The sequence below is a fragment of the Lonchura striata genome, chromosome 2 (assembly GCF_050655825.1).
Source record: "Lonchura striata isolate lonStrDom1 chromosome 2, ASM5065582v1, whole genome shotgun sequence".
Taxonomy (NCBI): Eukaryota; Metazoa; Chordata; class Aves; order Passeriformes; family Estrildidae; genus Lonchura; species Lonchura striata.
In genome coordinates, this window is record NC_140704.1 from 152,419,078 (window position 1) to 152,437,428 (window position 18,351).

Genomic DNA, 18,351 nt, shown 5'->3' on the forward strand with positions numbered 1-18,351 from the left:
CCATAAGCTCTGTTTATTGTGTTGGTGTCAACTTTCATTTTTCTTTGTTCATCTTTAGACAAGAAGGAGATGAAGTGTGGTTTATACAGGAGACTGCTCCTGCAGCTACTCCTGATGAGAGATTTTTTTGGGTACAAACAGGGTATCATTACTTGTTTTCTGAGTGACAATGCCCAAAAAAAAAAAAAAAAACCCGCTGCTTTTGACAGGCAGACAGTGAATCCATCCAGTATTTTTCTATTAGTACTTCACACAATTTTTAATACTCCTTTCATGTCAAGTAAAATGGGAAAAATAGTAAGTTCTAAAACATAGTGCATTGAAATTGTAGATTCTACTGTGATAATATTGAATGTAAAATACAAGACAAGCTGAATGAATTGAATTTATCCAAATCCAAGAGGTAGTAGGGTTTTTTTCCCACCCCTGGCTCTAGGGAGTAGATTTAGTCAAGTATTTTCTTAGTGCTCTGAATTACAGTCCTCTCTAGGGCACAACAGACCGTTCCTTTCTTGAGAGACCAATTCACAGAAGAAGAGAGGAAGAGGAGTGGACAGCAGAAATTGTGTGGAATACTCAACTATTTATAGAACTCCAGGGAAGGTAAGCAATTCTGAACTGGGCAGGGAAGGAAAATGGAAAGCATTTAGATCCAGACTGCTCAAAAATTGCCAGCTTTCATCCAGATCCAGATCATAATCACATTTTGCCAGACAGGTACCAACTGCCAAAAACCCATCTCTCCCTTGTTTTTGCAGAATAACTCTATTTTTATAATCCACTTTGTCTCAAAGAAAAATGTAATTCTTGGCTGGGAAGGCAAGAAAAATCACCTTGCTGACCTGGCAAAGGTTGATGTGGCTCACAGCTCCAATCTGAGCAGGTTTCAGGAAATGTGAGTGGCCTTCTGGCACTCACATCAGAAATTGTCAATTATAAAAAATAAAATAAGTATTATTTTGATTAAAAATCAGATTTGGAAGTGAAAGAGCTTTGTTTATTTTTTATCTTCTACCATCTTGAAAGTTATTAGGGAAAAAAGAGATAGAAATGTAATAATTGACATGTATAATACTGAGGGAGAACTCAGGGCCACAAAATTTACTAGCATAGTAATAAATTCCAAAATAGGACAGTGTGGAAGTACAACATTTAAACTGGACTATATATTTGTGCCTAAGATCTCCTTCCCATATTCACATTTCTTCAATTAAAAGGAATCTAAATTTCAGTTGTGTTCTACAGACTCAATATCTACTCTAATTTCAGCAGCACCCAAAATTATTTTAAAATTATAAAAAAATATCCCACTTACTCTGTTTAAGGGCTTAAACTTAGAATAGATATAAGGCTTATGAATAAAATGAATTAGAACTTAAAGTATCAACAATAGAAAGTTTAGCAGCTCACTTTCTTTTAGAAGAGTAAAGTCTGAGAACTGAATAGAAAAAAATCCAATTAAGGCCTCTATCTCATCTTAATACACTGCTGAGTAAATCAGAAAAGATACATTAAAGACAGTGTGTTAAATTAAATTAGCTCTACATACTGTATTTTAACACTTCCTACCATTTACTGAGAGTGAAGGAACAGAGCAGTTTTATGAGAGTACTTAAACCTCTCCAGCTTCTGCAGCTGAATCTCCAGCATTACAGCTCACATTCAAGATGCAGAGGGAAATTCTCCTGAACAAACAAGTCTCAAAACAAATAAAGAAGTCAGCCAAATCCCTCATAAATTATAAACCAGCCCTGTCTGCCAAACAACTGGCCAGTAAGCACTGGGAATGTTTAACAGCTTAAACCAAGGTTTTAAAATCTCTCAATATTCTTTCAAAGTCTTCATCACCCAGCTAAAAGAGTTCTCCATTTCAGCTCTTCATTTGGGTTGGACTGATCTCTAAAGCTCAAATCCATATGGAATAAGGACTGAAGTGCCAGGTTGTTTCTTCCATCTGACAAGAACTAGACTACACCACATAATCTCAGCTTCCAAGTATGAAGAGCAGAGCAGAATTCCCCAGGTTAAAACTGACACTGTGTTTGCTGAGAGATGATGGCATCTGGTTAAATTTCTCACTGCAGCTTTTGCATGAAGATATAAAATACTTGAATATCTGAACACACTGCAGTGTTACTCAAAAAATAACAGATTCAGCCTCAAACCTGACAGTCACACACCACAGCAATGGTGAAAGGATGAGTTACCCTAAGCAGTGTAAATCATCCTTTCATGCAGATGCACCCTAGAACGACCAAGTAGTTTAGACAAGGCTCAGCACAAAAACCCATCACTGAACAGCAGAAAAGCGTATTTGAACATAATATTACAGCCTGAGATTCTATTCAGCTTGAGAGTATAAGCAAGCTTTATGATGAGGTCATAAAGCAATTTTTACACGGAATTTATGAGCTCATTTTAACAGTCATTTCCAGAAGCCAGTGACTGGTTTATTAGGAGACAGCCTACAGCAAAATTGGAAGCAGAGATTGCAGAGAAACTCGACTGCAATATCCAAGACTGAAGCACAAAATCTGTAAGGCAAACAAGTAGGGAGGGAAGGTTCTAAGTATGAGGCTTATAAATATCTGAACAAGGACATTTCAGAATCAGCAACATGAGAAGCATTAATTTACACTCACTTTCATTTGCAGAAATTCACTTTTATTTGAAGATGGGCTTATGCACAGTATGCAGGATTGAAAAATAACCATTACCCCTGAATACTCACACCAGACACCTATTGTTAAATCATGAATAAGTGACAGCAGAGTGTTTTCACCACACATACAAATTGTTTAAGATCCATCTTGGTTCTTAACTTAAAAATTCCCACTTGCTTCTTACATTAGTCCTTGTCAAATCAATCTAATTGGCACAACAATAAACCAAATGTAACCCAGAGCTCATCCCAAACTGCACCGTGAGGGACAAGCAGTCCACAAGCCCAGATTTGTTCTGCTGCCACAGGGAGAAACTCAAGGATCATTTAAGGAGGTTCTAGAGAACTCAAGAAGGTTCATAAATATCAAACATTTTGAGACTAAGCATCAAAGGGAACCTTGGATCATCTCTCATGTGCAGATCCCAGCTTGTTTCATTTCAGACAGCAATGTCTGAGAGAAAGCATTTGACAAGTAACATAATTCATGTACTCAAAGACACCCAGTCTAAACCAGAGAGACTCAAATCCAAAACTACAGCAAATTCCTCAAAACTCAGCCAAGATAATTGGACCACAGCACATTCTAATTATATCTGTAAGTTCTTAATCGACTGGATCGTTTACAGTAACTCCCTGTATCTATGGTTTGGAATTTTTCTGGCTTTCATTTTAAGCTATTGGTGGTTCCTATGCTGCTTCCTACTAAAGAGCAGTGTTAAAACAGAAGTCACAAGCAGAAATCCACATTATCACAGAATGCCTGCCTAAAGAGGCAAATACATCTCCTCAGTTATAACAGGTATTTTCTTCTGGTCATTTACCCACTACCCAATATGTCTGTCCTTGTACATGGAGATTTAATTTTGTGCATAGCCCAGTGAATCAAAAAACATTTCTAGCATAATTGTAAATAGTTTTGAGCTCCATAGGCATTTTTAATCCAAGCAGATCCAATTATTGGTTTATAGTAGTTTAACTGGGACAAACTGCAGGCACACTACAGGTGCTGTATAGCAGTGATGCACACCAGGCTCAGGACACAGAGACATTCACTCAGCAAAGAATCCTTTGATGTTGTTGGAATGTGTATTCCATACTCAACATAGTTTTGATCATCTGAATGGTTATTCCATCATGAAATACCAATTAAATCAAAATTCATTCCATGTGCCTGGCAACAGGATCCAGCATGTGCCTTCCCACCACACTGTTTTGCTACACATGTTAAAAACCAAGTTTCTCCTTTACAGCCCTCCAACATCCTTCAAATACTATCACACAGAGCACTGGGAACCTGCAACTTCTTTGTTGCCAGGACAACTGATTGACAAGCAAAAAGTGCACCAAAATGCTTTTTTTCTTCATGTACTTGGTGCAAAGTTCTGCATTTCTAGATTTTTTAGTCCTATCTTGAAGCAACACTGCCATTGCCACAGTGACTGAGAAGTGTCTATAGGTCAGACATTCTACACAAAGCTCTGAACTTAAAAATTAATGCTGGACATTTTGTTCACTAAATAGCAATTTTTTTCCTCAATCATGCTCATTTATATTTATAAACAATTATGAAACACCTTACTATGCCATAAAACACAAAGGCTTTAGTAATTTTGCTAAGACCTTTCCTATGCTGCAGTCATGTTTTCTGTGCTGCAGAAGCAATTAATGATGAATTAGCAGTGCTATTGGTCCAAAAGAAACAGGCTTACAAATTAACAGCTTCACCTGTTTATTGCTCAGATAGAATTGTGAATATTGTCACTGTGAAGGAAGCAAATTCACAGGCAAAGCAAGTCACTGAGAAAAGCAGAGCCTGTGTTTGCTTCTCAAGCACATGTGAAGCCAAATTTTGCCATGTAAAACACTCATTCTAATTCCTGACAGGATGAGCTGATGCAGAACATGGATCTGTGCAGGGAATGTATCAAATACTGCACACAACACAACATTCACCAGAAGTTGGGAAGAGACCAATGAAGTGCTGCAGTCTATTATTTACAATCTTTCTTATTTTCATCTCAAATTGTATCTTCTTCAAATATGGCCATTATGAAGTTAAATTTATTTCATGCTCTAAACAACAACTTTACACCTTCATCAGGTAAGATCTGCTACAGAAAAGCAAAGAGCAGCTTAGGCTGGGGCAGACTCTTGGTAAGCACAGTGCAGCTTCCACCTACACTACTATTCTTCCACCTACACAAATGTTCTTCCACCCTGCTACTTTTATTTACTTTTCTTTTACTCTCTCAACTATTCTGTTTTATTACTTGTATGAACACCACTAAAAAACCTCCCTGCAAGAAGGCCAAGAATTCACAGAGAAGCACCTTCTCACAGAGTAAATAGCATGAGAAAGCACCATGAGGTGAGCTGACAGCTCCCCTAGTACACCACAGGGACAGACAACTCTGCAATTTCCACTCTTAGCCTGATCTTTCTTCACCTTTTTTGTTTGTTGGCTCTAATATAACAATCCAAACTCCGAACATCAAGCTGTGCTAAAGGAAACCAAAGGGAAATATTTATGAGACTAGGAAACCTTTGTTTTTTAATCACACAACAAACCATGGCACAGTACAACAAAAACCAACAGGTTTTACTTATTTTTATGTCATTCCCCTACCTTGACGTGACTGAAATCACCAACTTTGCTGCTTTCTTGGGGATTAAGAGGTTTGGTCTCCACTCTTGGTTTGACAACCTGTCGGAAAGGACTGGAGAGTGGGAGTCCACTGACACTGATTCCATCTGGAAAAAGAACAAAGAGAATTACTTTTGCTTGTCTAATACTATGTTTTGTTCCAATTAATTTATATCTGTATTATCAAAGGGAGAGAAAAGACACAAAAAGTGGTATTAACCTTTTAAACAAAAAGACAGAACAAAAGACAAAAATTATTTGGCTGTTTCTGCCAGGACATCAAAAAAATCAAACTTGAATGCACCAAAAACGGTGAATATCACAGGGAAGGATAGAAACTGCATTTGAAATATCATAACAGAGATATCAGAGTTAATAATATAAAATTAGTTTTAACATTTACAGTATTAAAATAAAAATCAAAGTTTGTGGTTTTCCATGACAGTGTGATCCTATCAGCTCTTTAAGAGCCTTAAATTAATTTATAGTACAATGATTTCGTTTTAAAGTATATATTGTGCAAAATGACAGAAAATAGAGATGTCATGTTTTGTACATCTACTAATGCAAAAATAGATAAAATAATTCTCATTTATAAAGGAGGTAGAATGGAAACTTAATGTTTCAATTGTAAGAGTCAACAAAAAAGCATAAAAATACCCTGAGAGGAATGTCTTAATTTTGGTGCTTAATCCTACTCTGGGTACTGGCACACACAGGATGACAAAGATACAACACAACAACTTAGCAGCCTCTGTTACTGCCAACAAGGTGTAACTTGAAGGTAAATAAATGCACTGCAGCACATTTGGGGTTCTCCACCCAACCAGGCTACACTCTAAGCACAAACTTTAAATGTTTGAAAAATTACTGCTGAATCAAAAGAATTAGAAGAACAAGAAAATTAAAATAAGGAAGCCTTAACAAACAGTAAAACTAGATTCACTATTTGTTATTATTTAGATCTGCATGCAAAGAAGAGAAAGATTTTGTTCCTTGATGCTGTGCAGAGCAACTGTAATCCACAAACACCAACTTAATACAAGCAAAATCTCATGTACAGCAGCAGAGACATACAGCTGAACACACAGGAAAAACCAAATTGCTACACAAAATCCAAACATATTTCCTAAATTGCTCCTATGAAATCTGGACATGTTGAGGATACATTCCTCAAAAGAAGAAACCATAAGGACAAGATGGAACATGAAAGGGGGTTTTGCTTCATTAAACTTCACAGGTATCCAAATGAGAAAATAAAGGGAATATTCCCATATTCCCTTACTTGCAATTTCCTTCACTAAGTAATTCTAAAATGCACCTTAGCGCTGAATAAATATGCTGTTCTCCAATTCCTGGGGGAGAGCAGGACAAGAGGTGAGAGCAACCTACTCGTGCAATGCAGCAGGACCATGAACAAGACAAAAATACAAAAAGAAATACACAACTACATTTGATCACAGGCTTTGAAAGCTGCTCTTTCAAAATAAAAATTAGAAGTTTTAATTGAGGAAAAATATTCTTCCCCAGCTGATGAATGATTTTTACTAGTTCTATATTTAGAACAAAAACTGACACTGACTGGTACATAAAACTGCAAATTAAAACATGAAAAGAACCAAGTATGAAAACCTGCACGGCATTAATCAGATTTTTCACTTTTTAAATGGCATGAGCTTTATTTCTTTGAGAGAAGAATATATAATACCTAAAACAACATCACAGAGATACAAGTAATGCCTTTCTTAATTATTTTATCCTTTAAAATCCCATTTTATTTTTAATTTCTAGAGTTGGGGAAGAAAAGACAATAGTTTAAACATTTTCTCTGGAAAGAAGATATTTTTAACTCTCTAATTTGTATCTGGAAAAGGAGGTTTTCTAGCAAAGGAGACATCAGGATGAAAGGGAAGTCCAAGGTAACTTGTTAGTGGCTGAACTTTCTGTCTCAAGTTTGTGGCACTCACAGAGTCAGTGCCAGGCCCTTTGTTGTGCTGCAAATGCCTCAGCCATTCACAGCCTGGACTGCTCAAGGCAACTTCTCTGCCAGAGAACAAAAAAAAAAAAAAAAAAAAAAATTTCTACCACAAACAACTATTTTTTAAATTATTTTGTTTCTTCTGTTCTTTGATCAGGCAGCAATGGGGGAAAACACCTTGACCAACTCCCTTGCAATACATTAAATAGTCAGAATGGGAGAAATCCTGTTAAAAACTCTGGTAGGCTGCAGAACTTAATGATGGCAGAAGAAAACAGTGAGCATCAATGAAGCAGTTCTCCAGAAGTTTTACATATTTATATTTTTTGAGATTTCATACATTTTCTCTCATGAAGTTTAGAGAGATGGAGATGCTCAATCCTCCAGTTTTCTTTTGTCAATCCCTATTGTCAAACATCCTGAGCAGCCTTGCACTATAAAAAGTATAATTATCTTGCTACTCTGTCCAGAAATTTTCCTAATTTCAACAATCCACACTGAATATTTCCATGGTAACAGCATATGACCAACACTTTTTCCATGGTAACTGCAAAAACACAGCTTGCCTTTCCAACATCCCAGTCACTGCTGTCATAACAGAGCAAAATCTCTTACCAGCATTTCCTCTCTCCTATCAAATGTTAAGTAAATTGTCAATTTAACTTCATTAGCCACTTTCCCAGCACACTGCACAGAACCCTACAAAATTTCTTACTTGAATGAGGGAGAGTGCATTCAGGGAGTTAAACCTGTAGATTTACAATCCAGAAACTGAGCACAGAAGGAAGAGGTGGCATGGGACAGCTCCTGTCCTGTGTCACACTGTGCTGTGCAAGGATCACTGGCCCGACCCAGGGGACAAATCCACTTTTCAACAGGTACATCACAGCTATGGAGGTCCCAAACTCCAAACTCCTTGCTGTCCCAGACAAAAAAAAAACTGTTCCACTGACACCACAGAGGTTGGGATTCAGAGGCTGGGATTCTGTCCAGGCAATTAAATGTCACACAAAATGGAAACAGTGGAACATTTTAGGCTGAAGTGCTGCTTTTTCCAGGAGAATTTCATACAATCCAACAGCAGTGCAGAGCTGCTTCCTGCAGCTTCCTGAACAGCAGCACAGGGACCCTGAGAGAGGCAGGAGGAGGAGGAATCCCAGAATCATTAAGGTTGGAAAAGGCCTCGGAGATCACAGGGTCCAGCCTATGACCAACCATCACCACGTCAATCCCGCTGGCCTGGAGCTGCATCCCCTCCTGCAGCCCAGGGATGTTTCTGGGGGGATTCTGCCCCTCTGGGGAGATCCTCTCTGCTCTGGGGAGATCCTCTCCAGAGTGTTTTGTCCAGCTCTGCGGCTCCAACACCAACAGGATGTGGAGCTGCTGGACCAATTCCAAAGGAGGCATCAAAGATGCTCAAAGGGTTGGGATGCCTCAGCTCTGGAGACTGGCTGGGAGAGCTGGAGCTGTGCAACCTGGAGAAGCCCCCAGAGAAAACTCAGAGCCCCTTTCAGGGCCTAAAAGGGATCCAAGAGAGCTGGAGAGGCACTTTTTGCAAGGCCATGGAGTGACAAGAAAGGGGAGGTGGCATCAAACTGACAAGAAGAAATTCTTTATCCAGAGCATGATGAGGCCCTGCCTGGCACAGGTTGCCCAAAGTGTGGATGCCCCATCCCTGGAAATGTTCAAACCAGGTTGGACAGGGCTTGGAGCAACCTGGGATAGTGGAAGATGTCACTGTCCATGGCAGGGAAGTGGAATGAGATGATCTTTAAGGTCCCTTCCAATCCAAACCATTCTATGATGCTATGTCACAGAATCACAGAGTTTTTGGAAAGTACACAGCTTGATCATAACATATGAAAACTAAATGCAACCTCAAACCATTTGTTTATTTTGTCAATTCCTACCTGATTGAAATTTCAAAACAAAAACCTCCTGGTAGGCAACATCTCATAAGAATACTGTAACAGCTTTGAAGTACTTTAAACATGCAGAAAAATAGAAAAAAACGTGAGACAGGAGACAGACTCTGCTTGCTGAATTTGAATGCCTTTTCTTTTTTTCCCCTAGAAAAAGATAACTATTCTCATGATGCGTGCAGAATTCTAGAAACTTGCTGTGTGCAGCCACAAAGAGCAGAATAAAACGAGAACACACAGAGGTTTTGAGTCAGTATAATCCACCCTCCACACTTCAGGTGGGCACTGAGATGCAGCTCCTTCCCTCTCTCAAAAATGTGCCCAGGACCATCACAGGAGGGACCCCAGGCAGCAGCACTCCAGGCAAAGTTCCTGGGAATGCAGCAGCTCTCTGCCTCCCAGGAGCAGGGCACAGCCAACATGTACCAGACCTGAGTTCTTCTTAGAAACCCCATTACCCTTGAAGACAATAATTAACAATAACAAATGCACTATAAGCAAGGATTTATGTCCTGAGGTTGTTGAACTAAACTAAAATTGGAAGATAAATTTATAATCAGGGTGAACACAATGAAAGAGAACAAATGAAGTGTAAAGAAGTTCATAATAAACACTAGAGATTATGTATGCAGATTACATTAGATGCTAAAATAAAGTGCCTCAACAAAGGAACAGCATAACAGGATGGCAGGTTTATTAGCCTGTATGTGCCAATAATCAATTTATTGTTATTTGCCTCATGTCTGTCTTAGTTATTTACATTGTAAAGATTTGGGGTCTGAAACACCAGCTCTCTGTGTGGTTGTGTAGTGGCTGGTAAAACTGGAATAGCCTGAAGTACTATGGCACTTACATAGGGTTAAAAATCCCACCCTATACTAGTGAAATCATGAGACAAGATGATTTATCTGGTTTAAAGTGCAGTTGGAAGAGAAAAGGGCACCTTATCTTCCATAAGTACTAAAGCTGTAATTCAAGAAGAATTCTCTAGTTCTCAAAAAAATTAAGAATATTTTTTAAAGTTACACAGTGATGAATTTACGGAGGACACAGAAACATCTGTATTTTAAAAAAATAGAACAAAAGAGAAAAAACCCTTATTTATTCATTTTAACAGTACAAACACATCTTCAAACTACAGAGACAAAAGAAAAAGCTTCTTAGAAATGAAGTCACTTCAAAAGAATACTCAGAACAATTAAATGTTATAAAGGCTACCAAGCAGAGTAACATGGAAATGATAACACTGGAACATCTCTGTGGACCCCATCATCATCATCAGTGATACCATTATCCTAATAGAGTCCTCCAGGCTACCTAGTTTCTTGGAATAACTGGCAAGAGAACATTTAAATTCCAAACCAGGTATCATTCCAACAAAAAAAAAAAAAAAAAAAAAAAAAAAAAAAAAAAAGCTTTGTCTGTATACTTGCAGGGACATTTTGAAGTAGATAAAAACTGACCATTAAAGCAGAAAAACAAAACAGTGACTATGAAAAATACACTGGTCTTGCATACCAATGTTAAAAAATATCCAAGATTAGTGCTCCTAGAAATATATTATTATTGTTCTGCAACCTTTTTCCCCCTAGAGTCATGCCTTAAGTTTTAGCTTTCATGTTTCCCAGCTTCTGTACTGCATTAGTGTGTAACTCTGAACTTTATATAAAGTGTTAGCAAGTTCTCCTCACAGTTTAGTCAGACAAAACAATCCTTTTCCAGCCTGAAAACCAAGGACACCATTGCAGCTTCAAGCCCAAAAAGTGCAAAGAACAGCGAATTGAGGAGAGCAAACTGGGAGGGTGGGACTTCATAACCTGCAGCTGTAATTGGACAATTAAGCCAATATGTAAATGAACCAAAACTTATAAAAGTGTGAAAACTCCTGACTCGGGGTCCATCTTGGGCAGAGGCATGGCCAGGCTCTTGTACTGGCCAAGGTGTGTCCTTTGAAGGCCTTTTTAATAAATTCCTGCTTTATTCCTCTAACACTGCCTAGCCTCTGTTCTAGGAGCCTCTCCAGGCACCAAGAGATGGGAAGGAGAGAGACTTAAGGCACAGATTTGCTTCTCTCTCAACATGTAATTAATTAGTTCCTTTGATGAGTTTATGAATTTAAATAGTCTCACATTTGTCTTTAGGTTCCGTATACAGGAAATAAATGAAAATTAACATTCTACATAATGAAGTACTCATTGCAAATTAATTCATTAACTTTGCAAAACACTGTCCCCACGTAACAGGAGCTTTTTTAAAAGCCTCCAACAAGTCACATGTACAATACAATCCAGAAAGAGCAGCTATTGTTCTCACCCCATTCATTGTCAGGGAAATGCTGAATTTCAGACACTTCAGTATAATAGCTGGAAAAGGGAATTCATTATGCTTATAATGTGAATATCCTGTTGACCTTTTTAGTCACCTTAACAGGTGACAGAGATCTCACTGCTTCAGCTGTTTGCAACTGGCTATACCCAGCAGATCAAGGGCTTCCCCTGCCTCACCCAGTGTAACAACCTCAGAATCAAATTAAATGCCCATGCTGACCTTCTCAGCCAGAGGAGGAACCCTGAACCATCCAGCTGAGGGACAAGAGATCCAAAATTTCACTAAGATTTGTTGTAAACATGGATCTCCCTGCATGGATCTTCCAAATCTTGGTCAACTGGCTCTAAGATACGGAATCACAAAATTGTTAAGGTTGGAAAGAAACCTTGAAGATCATCACTGTTCAACTGTCAGCCCACCACCACCATCATGTTCACCACAAAACCATGTCCCCCAAGTGCCACATTCACACATTTTTGGAACACTTTCTGGGCTGGTGATTCCAGGGCTGGTGAACAGGGCAACCTGTTCCAAGGTTTCCCAACCATTTCAGTGAAGAAATGTTTCCTAACATCAAATCTAAACATCTCCTGGTGAAACTTGAGCCCATATCCTCTCATCTTGTTACCTGGGAGAAAAGACCAACACCCAAAAAGATGTCAAAATTCAGCATAAATAAATGGGGGGAAGCAATCCTAAACTTATATGTGCAGTAAGAGGCTCTCAGCATATCATTTCTGTTGAGAAGCAAGATCATGGAGCTGTGGCTCACACATTCATGAATCTCCCAAATTAATGTTTAGCAACAGCCAAACAAGCAAATGATGAATTGTGCATTACCCCACAATTGTAAGGAAAGGAATATAAAACAAAATAAAGAGCACCATTAGGTCATTACTTGAACACATATATCAGCTTTCAAATAGTGTGTACTGCCTCCCTCAGACAGAACTGAGAGTTCAAAAGGGACAAGGCTGTTATGTGGAACAGTTCCCTTAACAGGAACAACTGAGCCCTCAACAGTTGAAATCCCCAATCTGCTGTGACAATACCCTGGGAAAATGCATCAAATCACTGCAGGAACCATGTTTAGAAGATGTCCTGTTGCCTCTCTCATGCAATTAAAAAACCTGGAACACAAGGCCACCAGTAAGTGCAAAGCTGCTAAAAAGTAATTTAGCTGTGACTCCTCTTGCCACAGCATGTTGTGAGGTGGTGACAGGAAGAATGAAGAATTTTAGGAAGGAGAAACCCACTAAGGATAAGTGTCTAGAACCAGAGAAACTATATTCAGCCCTGGAAGCTTCTAAGATAACAACAGTTACAGGCCTAGAGGAAAACAGATGTGCACAATTTTTCCTGTTTTGTCCCACTGGAATCTGCTCTTAGCCACTTTCACAGTCAGGATATTGGCTGGATGGTCACTGATCTGATCCTGTGCAGCCACTTGTGGTTTTTCTTCCTTCAACCTGGAAAAACACCCAACGTTTTTCTCTGTGAGGCAGTACACCATCAACACACCTCAGCAATTCAGATTAATAACCTGGTTTACTTTCCAATTGGATAAATGTGTATCATCAAAAACATCAGTAATTTATCCCTTCTTAACCATGTCCTGCTTACAAACACTGCAAAAGGAAAAATGAAAAGACATGGATGTAAAAATTGCCCTACTAAAGACATGCTGCTTTTAAGAGAGAAAAGAATTTTGATCATCATTGTAAATGTGGTTGGTCTTCAAAAGGAAAAGGTACCACAGTACCCTATGATTAAAAGTCATGTCATAGTTGCCATTGATTTTTCTAGCTCTTTACTGTTCTTCCCATCAGGCTCTTACCTCCTCTTTGGAAACTCCAGCATATGTAAAGTCAAAAGCAATACATAAAAAATAAAGTAGCAACTGAATTTTCAATATACTTAGCATCTCTAATAACATTTTCAAAGGACAGGGAGTACACAGCACACACAGATGCCAAAGTTCCAACAATGCAGTAATGGATGCTACTCCTTTGTCATCGCTAAATGAGGGAAGGTTGAATTGCTTCAGCTACACAACCTTTCAGAGGAGCAGGAGGTAAAAATGGTGTTCAAAGATTTTGTTCATCTGCGGTCCATAAGAGTTGGATGCAGGTAAACAGAGGCCAAAATCCAAATCCCACAAGTGTTCAGTGTCCATACCAAGAAGTAAGATATCTTCACCTCCTACAGAATACTTGGGGTTTATGTTATTGCATCAGAAAACTCCTAGACAAGTGCAGCTTCAGAACATTTTGGACACTGGGCAAATGAAGGAAATTTCATATATATATATGTGTGCATATATATCTATATATACATATCTACTATGAAATCTCACTTGCCATCAAGGGGCATTTCTCAAAGTCCAATTCCCTGGCACCCATGGCTTCAAAATGTCCGGGTGTGCTCTTCCTTCACTTCATCATTTTCAACAAGTTCTGAAATAACTGCAGTGTAGCAACACTGCAGGGTTTGTGCTGTAAAGTCCTAAAATATTTTAAAAGTATCTTTATATTTTACATTAGGAAGGTTTCAAAACCAAAATCTTTCAATCATTACTAACAACTACTATAATTTTTGTCTAAATGCATTTGCAAGGTAATTCACAGAAATCATTCCTATTCAACCTGAATAAGCTCTGCATGTAATTTTGTTGTATTTTTTCTGTACTGAAAGATTACTTATAAAGATAATGCATACCTGCAAGTGGATTCTGGGAAAAAATCCAAATAACAGAGGATTTTTAATACAGGAGTATCTTGTTTTGTCAAGGTAATTTAATCAGTGTAAAACTTATCAGACAAATGAAAAAATATAGAGTAGAGTAATTACTCCAGAAAGAGTGTGTTTATTATAAAAATGAAATCGTTATTACAAGTATCTGGTACTTGTAATTCCAAATAATTCTAATAGAAGCAAACACTGCAGCTTCCTTTTCTTCAAAATAAGTTTAAACACATGGCACTTTCTCTGTAGTACCAATGTTAGGGAAATTCTGCCTTAAATTTCAGTCTGTCACTTTAGGTAAAACTGCACTCAGCAATTATTCAGAATTCTGAAATCCTGGATAATTAAATAATCAACTCAATGCTATTTTTCTTTAAACCCCACTAATGTTTGTGAATTATTTTTGTTTACCCTCATAAGGTAAGGATATAAAAAGATACCTCAAAACCACCTTAAAAAATATTCTAAAACACAAGGGCAAGGTCTCATGATGGGGAAGCTGGGCCAGACTCTCGTGCCCACAACTGTCTCAAAAATTCACCCTTCAATCTGCAGAGCTCAGCCAAGGGTTGTCTTTGCTTTACAAGACACAAATCCTCAAACACGCAGCCACATCACAAATCAGTTTAACGCAAAGGGCACAGCAATTAGAAAAGTGATTCCAGCAGCACACACAACCCTCCTAAACAAGGAGAAACGAAAAACTCACCATCACTGAGATCCTGCAGAAGGTTTTCTTGGCAAGAAAAGTCCAGCTTCACTTTAATGTTTACAACCAATGTTGCAATCTTTCCAGGTTTTAGAGGAAACTGGCAGAGGGTGTCTTCTAGATTCCAACTCAAGAAATCTCCATACAGCTTCTCTGTATCAAAATAAGTAAATATTTCATAAGCATAAGCCCTGCATTAAGGAAGTTTCAGTTTTGAACTGCTGTAGAGAGTACTAATCAATCTGTCATATCCTGTTTAAAATCTAAAATATTCAGAATTAATGTATTGAAATTAATGTAGCAACAGAAAGAGAAACTACTGGGTACTGACATTGACCTGGAATCACACAAATCACAAAGCTCAAAATACGAATTTAAGTGAAGAAGATCACTACTAGAAAAAAACACAAACCCTGCACAATAGGCATCATTAAATATAAACTTTAAATATAGCCTGCAGGGGTTCTAAATGTTCATGTAGTTTTGAATCCTACACAGTTCAGCTCAGGAGGTGTCACATGAATGCAGAGTACTTTTCATCAAAATAACCCAAACTTAATCAGCTGAAATTCTGAAACAGCTGTAACATCATTCTTCAGTTATTTACTGACCAATATAGAAGGGTAAGAAGACTATTGGCTTTCATCTTTTTATAAAGTCCTTTCTAAAAGCTGAGAAGCAGCTTTTTATAAGACCCAATCATTAAGGATGCTAGACAGGATTAGTAAGTGACAAAAGAAAATTTGTTTAATAAATTTTTTTGCCATTGGTCCACTTGATATATGGGATCTGTAATTATTAAGTCCTCCCTCATAAGCCTGACATGCCATAAAATTATACAAGGGGGAAAAAAACCCAGAATTTACTGTTCATCTACACTGAGTCTTCAGCTCTGGCCAGGGTCAACCCACCCCATCCATAAATTTATTCCTATATGCAAGAAGACCAGACAATGCTAAATACTACAAGAAAGTCTATTGGTACAATAAATAAGCATGATGGGTTGATTGGGAGAGTCCTAAAGATACATTTATTGATTTATTATAGCAATGCATGTTATCTCCAAAGTATACAGGAGAATTCTTCTAAAAGCTCATTTAAACACCTTTTGAGCACAGCTTTGCATAACAGGGACCACTGAAAGTCACACAGTTCATCTCCACATCCTCCCAGGCCACCTGGTAAGAACAAAGTAATTAAAATCTGCTGTGATTTCAGAACCTTTCCAAAACCACCATCTAAGATCCACCTGTGAGGGAGCAGGGTGGGCAAACTGCATCAACTACTGCAACCTGCAATAAAGGATCTTTCAAAAGCAGCAATCAGAATTCCAGATCATGTCCAAATCATCTTTGGTCTCCCTTTCTAGGAAAAGGAGAAAACAAAGAGAATATTTTTTCCATTAACTTCTACCTAAACAATAAAAGCCTTGCCTGAAAGATATTCTTCTCACAGATTACCAGATGTTGTTTTGTGTCTTTCCCCGCCAAATCAATAGTATAGATTTCTTTATAAAAACAAAGACGAGGTAAAAATGAAAAATACTCCCAAAAACTTATTTCCTTAAACTCATCTCCACCTTACCTAATGATATAGCTGGAACTATATCACCATTCTGAGTATTTTCTTCTACTTTCAAGAAAAAAAGTAAGTTAATAACTATGGCAATCTCTAGCCCCTTTTCCTGTTAAGTAAAAATCCAGTATGCTCAAGGAGTATTTCCACTCAGTGTAAACAAAGAATGACATATCCCAAGCAGTGGAGCATCAAACTCTTTCCAAAACATGTTTTCATTAAGTAAGAGATCTATTTGAAGACATTACAAGTGAAAAGACTTTTAAAGTGAGAACAGCTCTTGCAGATACTTTCTAATTAACACCAGTAATTACAACACAAGATCTAAATGCTTGAGCTAAAAGCTAAGCTGTAGATGTGAAGAAACAGCTAATTTATATTTATCTGACACTTGGTTATAGTTTAACAATGTTGACCTTGTTCAGTAATCAGTATTACAGTGAATAATTCTCTGGCTTCAGACCTCTCAGTTCAGTGGAAGGCTGAACTGGGGCAAGCCTGCATTCAGCTCTTTCTCAAGCCCAAAATCTGTGTTTAGCAAACATCTTAAGTTACAAGCAACTGTTATCAAGAGTTGTAAATAGCAACCTGTTTCATTTTACTGGGTACTAAATCACTAAAATCCTTACAAGTATCACATAAAAGCTTACCCAGAAACTAACTTTGGGTCATCCTAGACCAGTCTAAATTTTAAGATTTTAAGGTCTGCCAAAGAAAAAGTCCACATTTTGCATAGAGAAACTTGATAGAAAAGTCTTCTGAGAACACAAGAACTTCCATTACTTTCAATCCCAAATCCCCTTTTGCTATAGTTTATTTTATGAACTCAAAATAACAATCAGTTCTAAATGCACAGGCATTGGCATTCACACATTTTAACTTCTCCTAGACCTGGTGGACAGAAATGAACCTGCAGGACTTGTGATGCTCTTTGCAATGAGATAACACATTTAGGAAGGAAAGAAGCTACTGCACAGGAGTAATTGTGCTCAGAGCAGAGTGAGAATATGTGAGAGGAACAACTCTGCAGACACCAAAGGTCTGTGGTGGTGAGGGGCAGGAGATGCTCCAGGTGCCAGAGCTGAGATTTCCCTGCATCCCAGGAGAGCCAGGGGAAGGACTCCTCACCCTGAACAGCAGCAGGACCAATGTGTGATGAACTGAGTGCAACCCCCATCCCCCTCTCCCTGTGCCACTGGGGGAGAGGATGGAAAACCTGGGAAAGAGGGAATGGTGGGGGGACGTGTTTTCAAGATATATTTTACTCCTTATTATCCTATCCAATTTTGTTAGCAATAAAATTCAATTAATATTAATAAAACAGGTGAATTTGTTTTGCCTGTGACAGTGATCAGTGGGCGACCACTCCTGGTCCTTAACTCATGAGATTTCCATTGTATTTTCTTCTCCCTGGCCATTTGTGGAGGGGAGTGACAGAGTAGCTTTGATGTCGTCTGGCATCCAGCCAGGGTCAACCCACCTCAATAACCAATTCCAATTTGAAAGAATTTACAAATCTTTCTTCAGCAAAAAAAGGTAAATAAATATAGTCCCGGATATTCACAGAACTTCCTGAACCTCAGAGCAGATTTTTCATTGTGTTCTGGCAGATGTGTTCAAAGGCCATGGGAAGAATGCAGCTGGACAGGTGAACCTCTTTCTCTACATTTAAATTCCTGAAGTCTGTCACTTCTAGGAAAGATGAGTGAGGATTTTGCTTCATCCAGGTTCATTCCATGTGTGTAGCTGGGCTCACCACTTGTGCTAAGATTGCCAAGTGGGCAC

General features: G+C 38.3%; 1 protein-coding gene across 3 annotated transcripts in view; it reads right to left on the reverse strand.

Annotated features, from left to right (window-relative positions):
- Positions 1 to 18,351, reverse strand: part of TRAPPC9 (trafficking protein particle complex subunit 9) — a 440,568-nt gene that overhangs the window by 356,130 nt on the left and 66,087 nt on the right. For all 3 annotated transcript variants that reach the window (XM_021532475.3, XM_021532473.4, XM_077781898.2), the window contains 2 exons: positions 14,992 to 15,144; positions 5,292 to 5,416 (listed from right to left, as the gene is read on the reverse strand). In XM_021532475.3, coding sequence (XP_021388150.1) covers positions 5,292 to 5,416; positions 14,992 to 15,144 — 278 coding nt within the window. The remainder of the gene's footprint in view (positions 1 to 5,291; positions 5,417 to 14,991; positions 15,145 to 18,351) is intronic.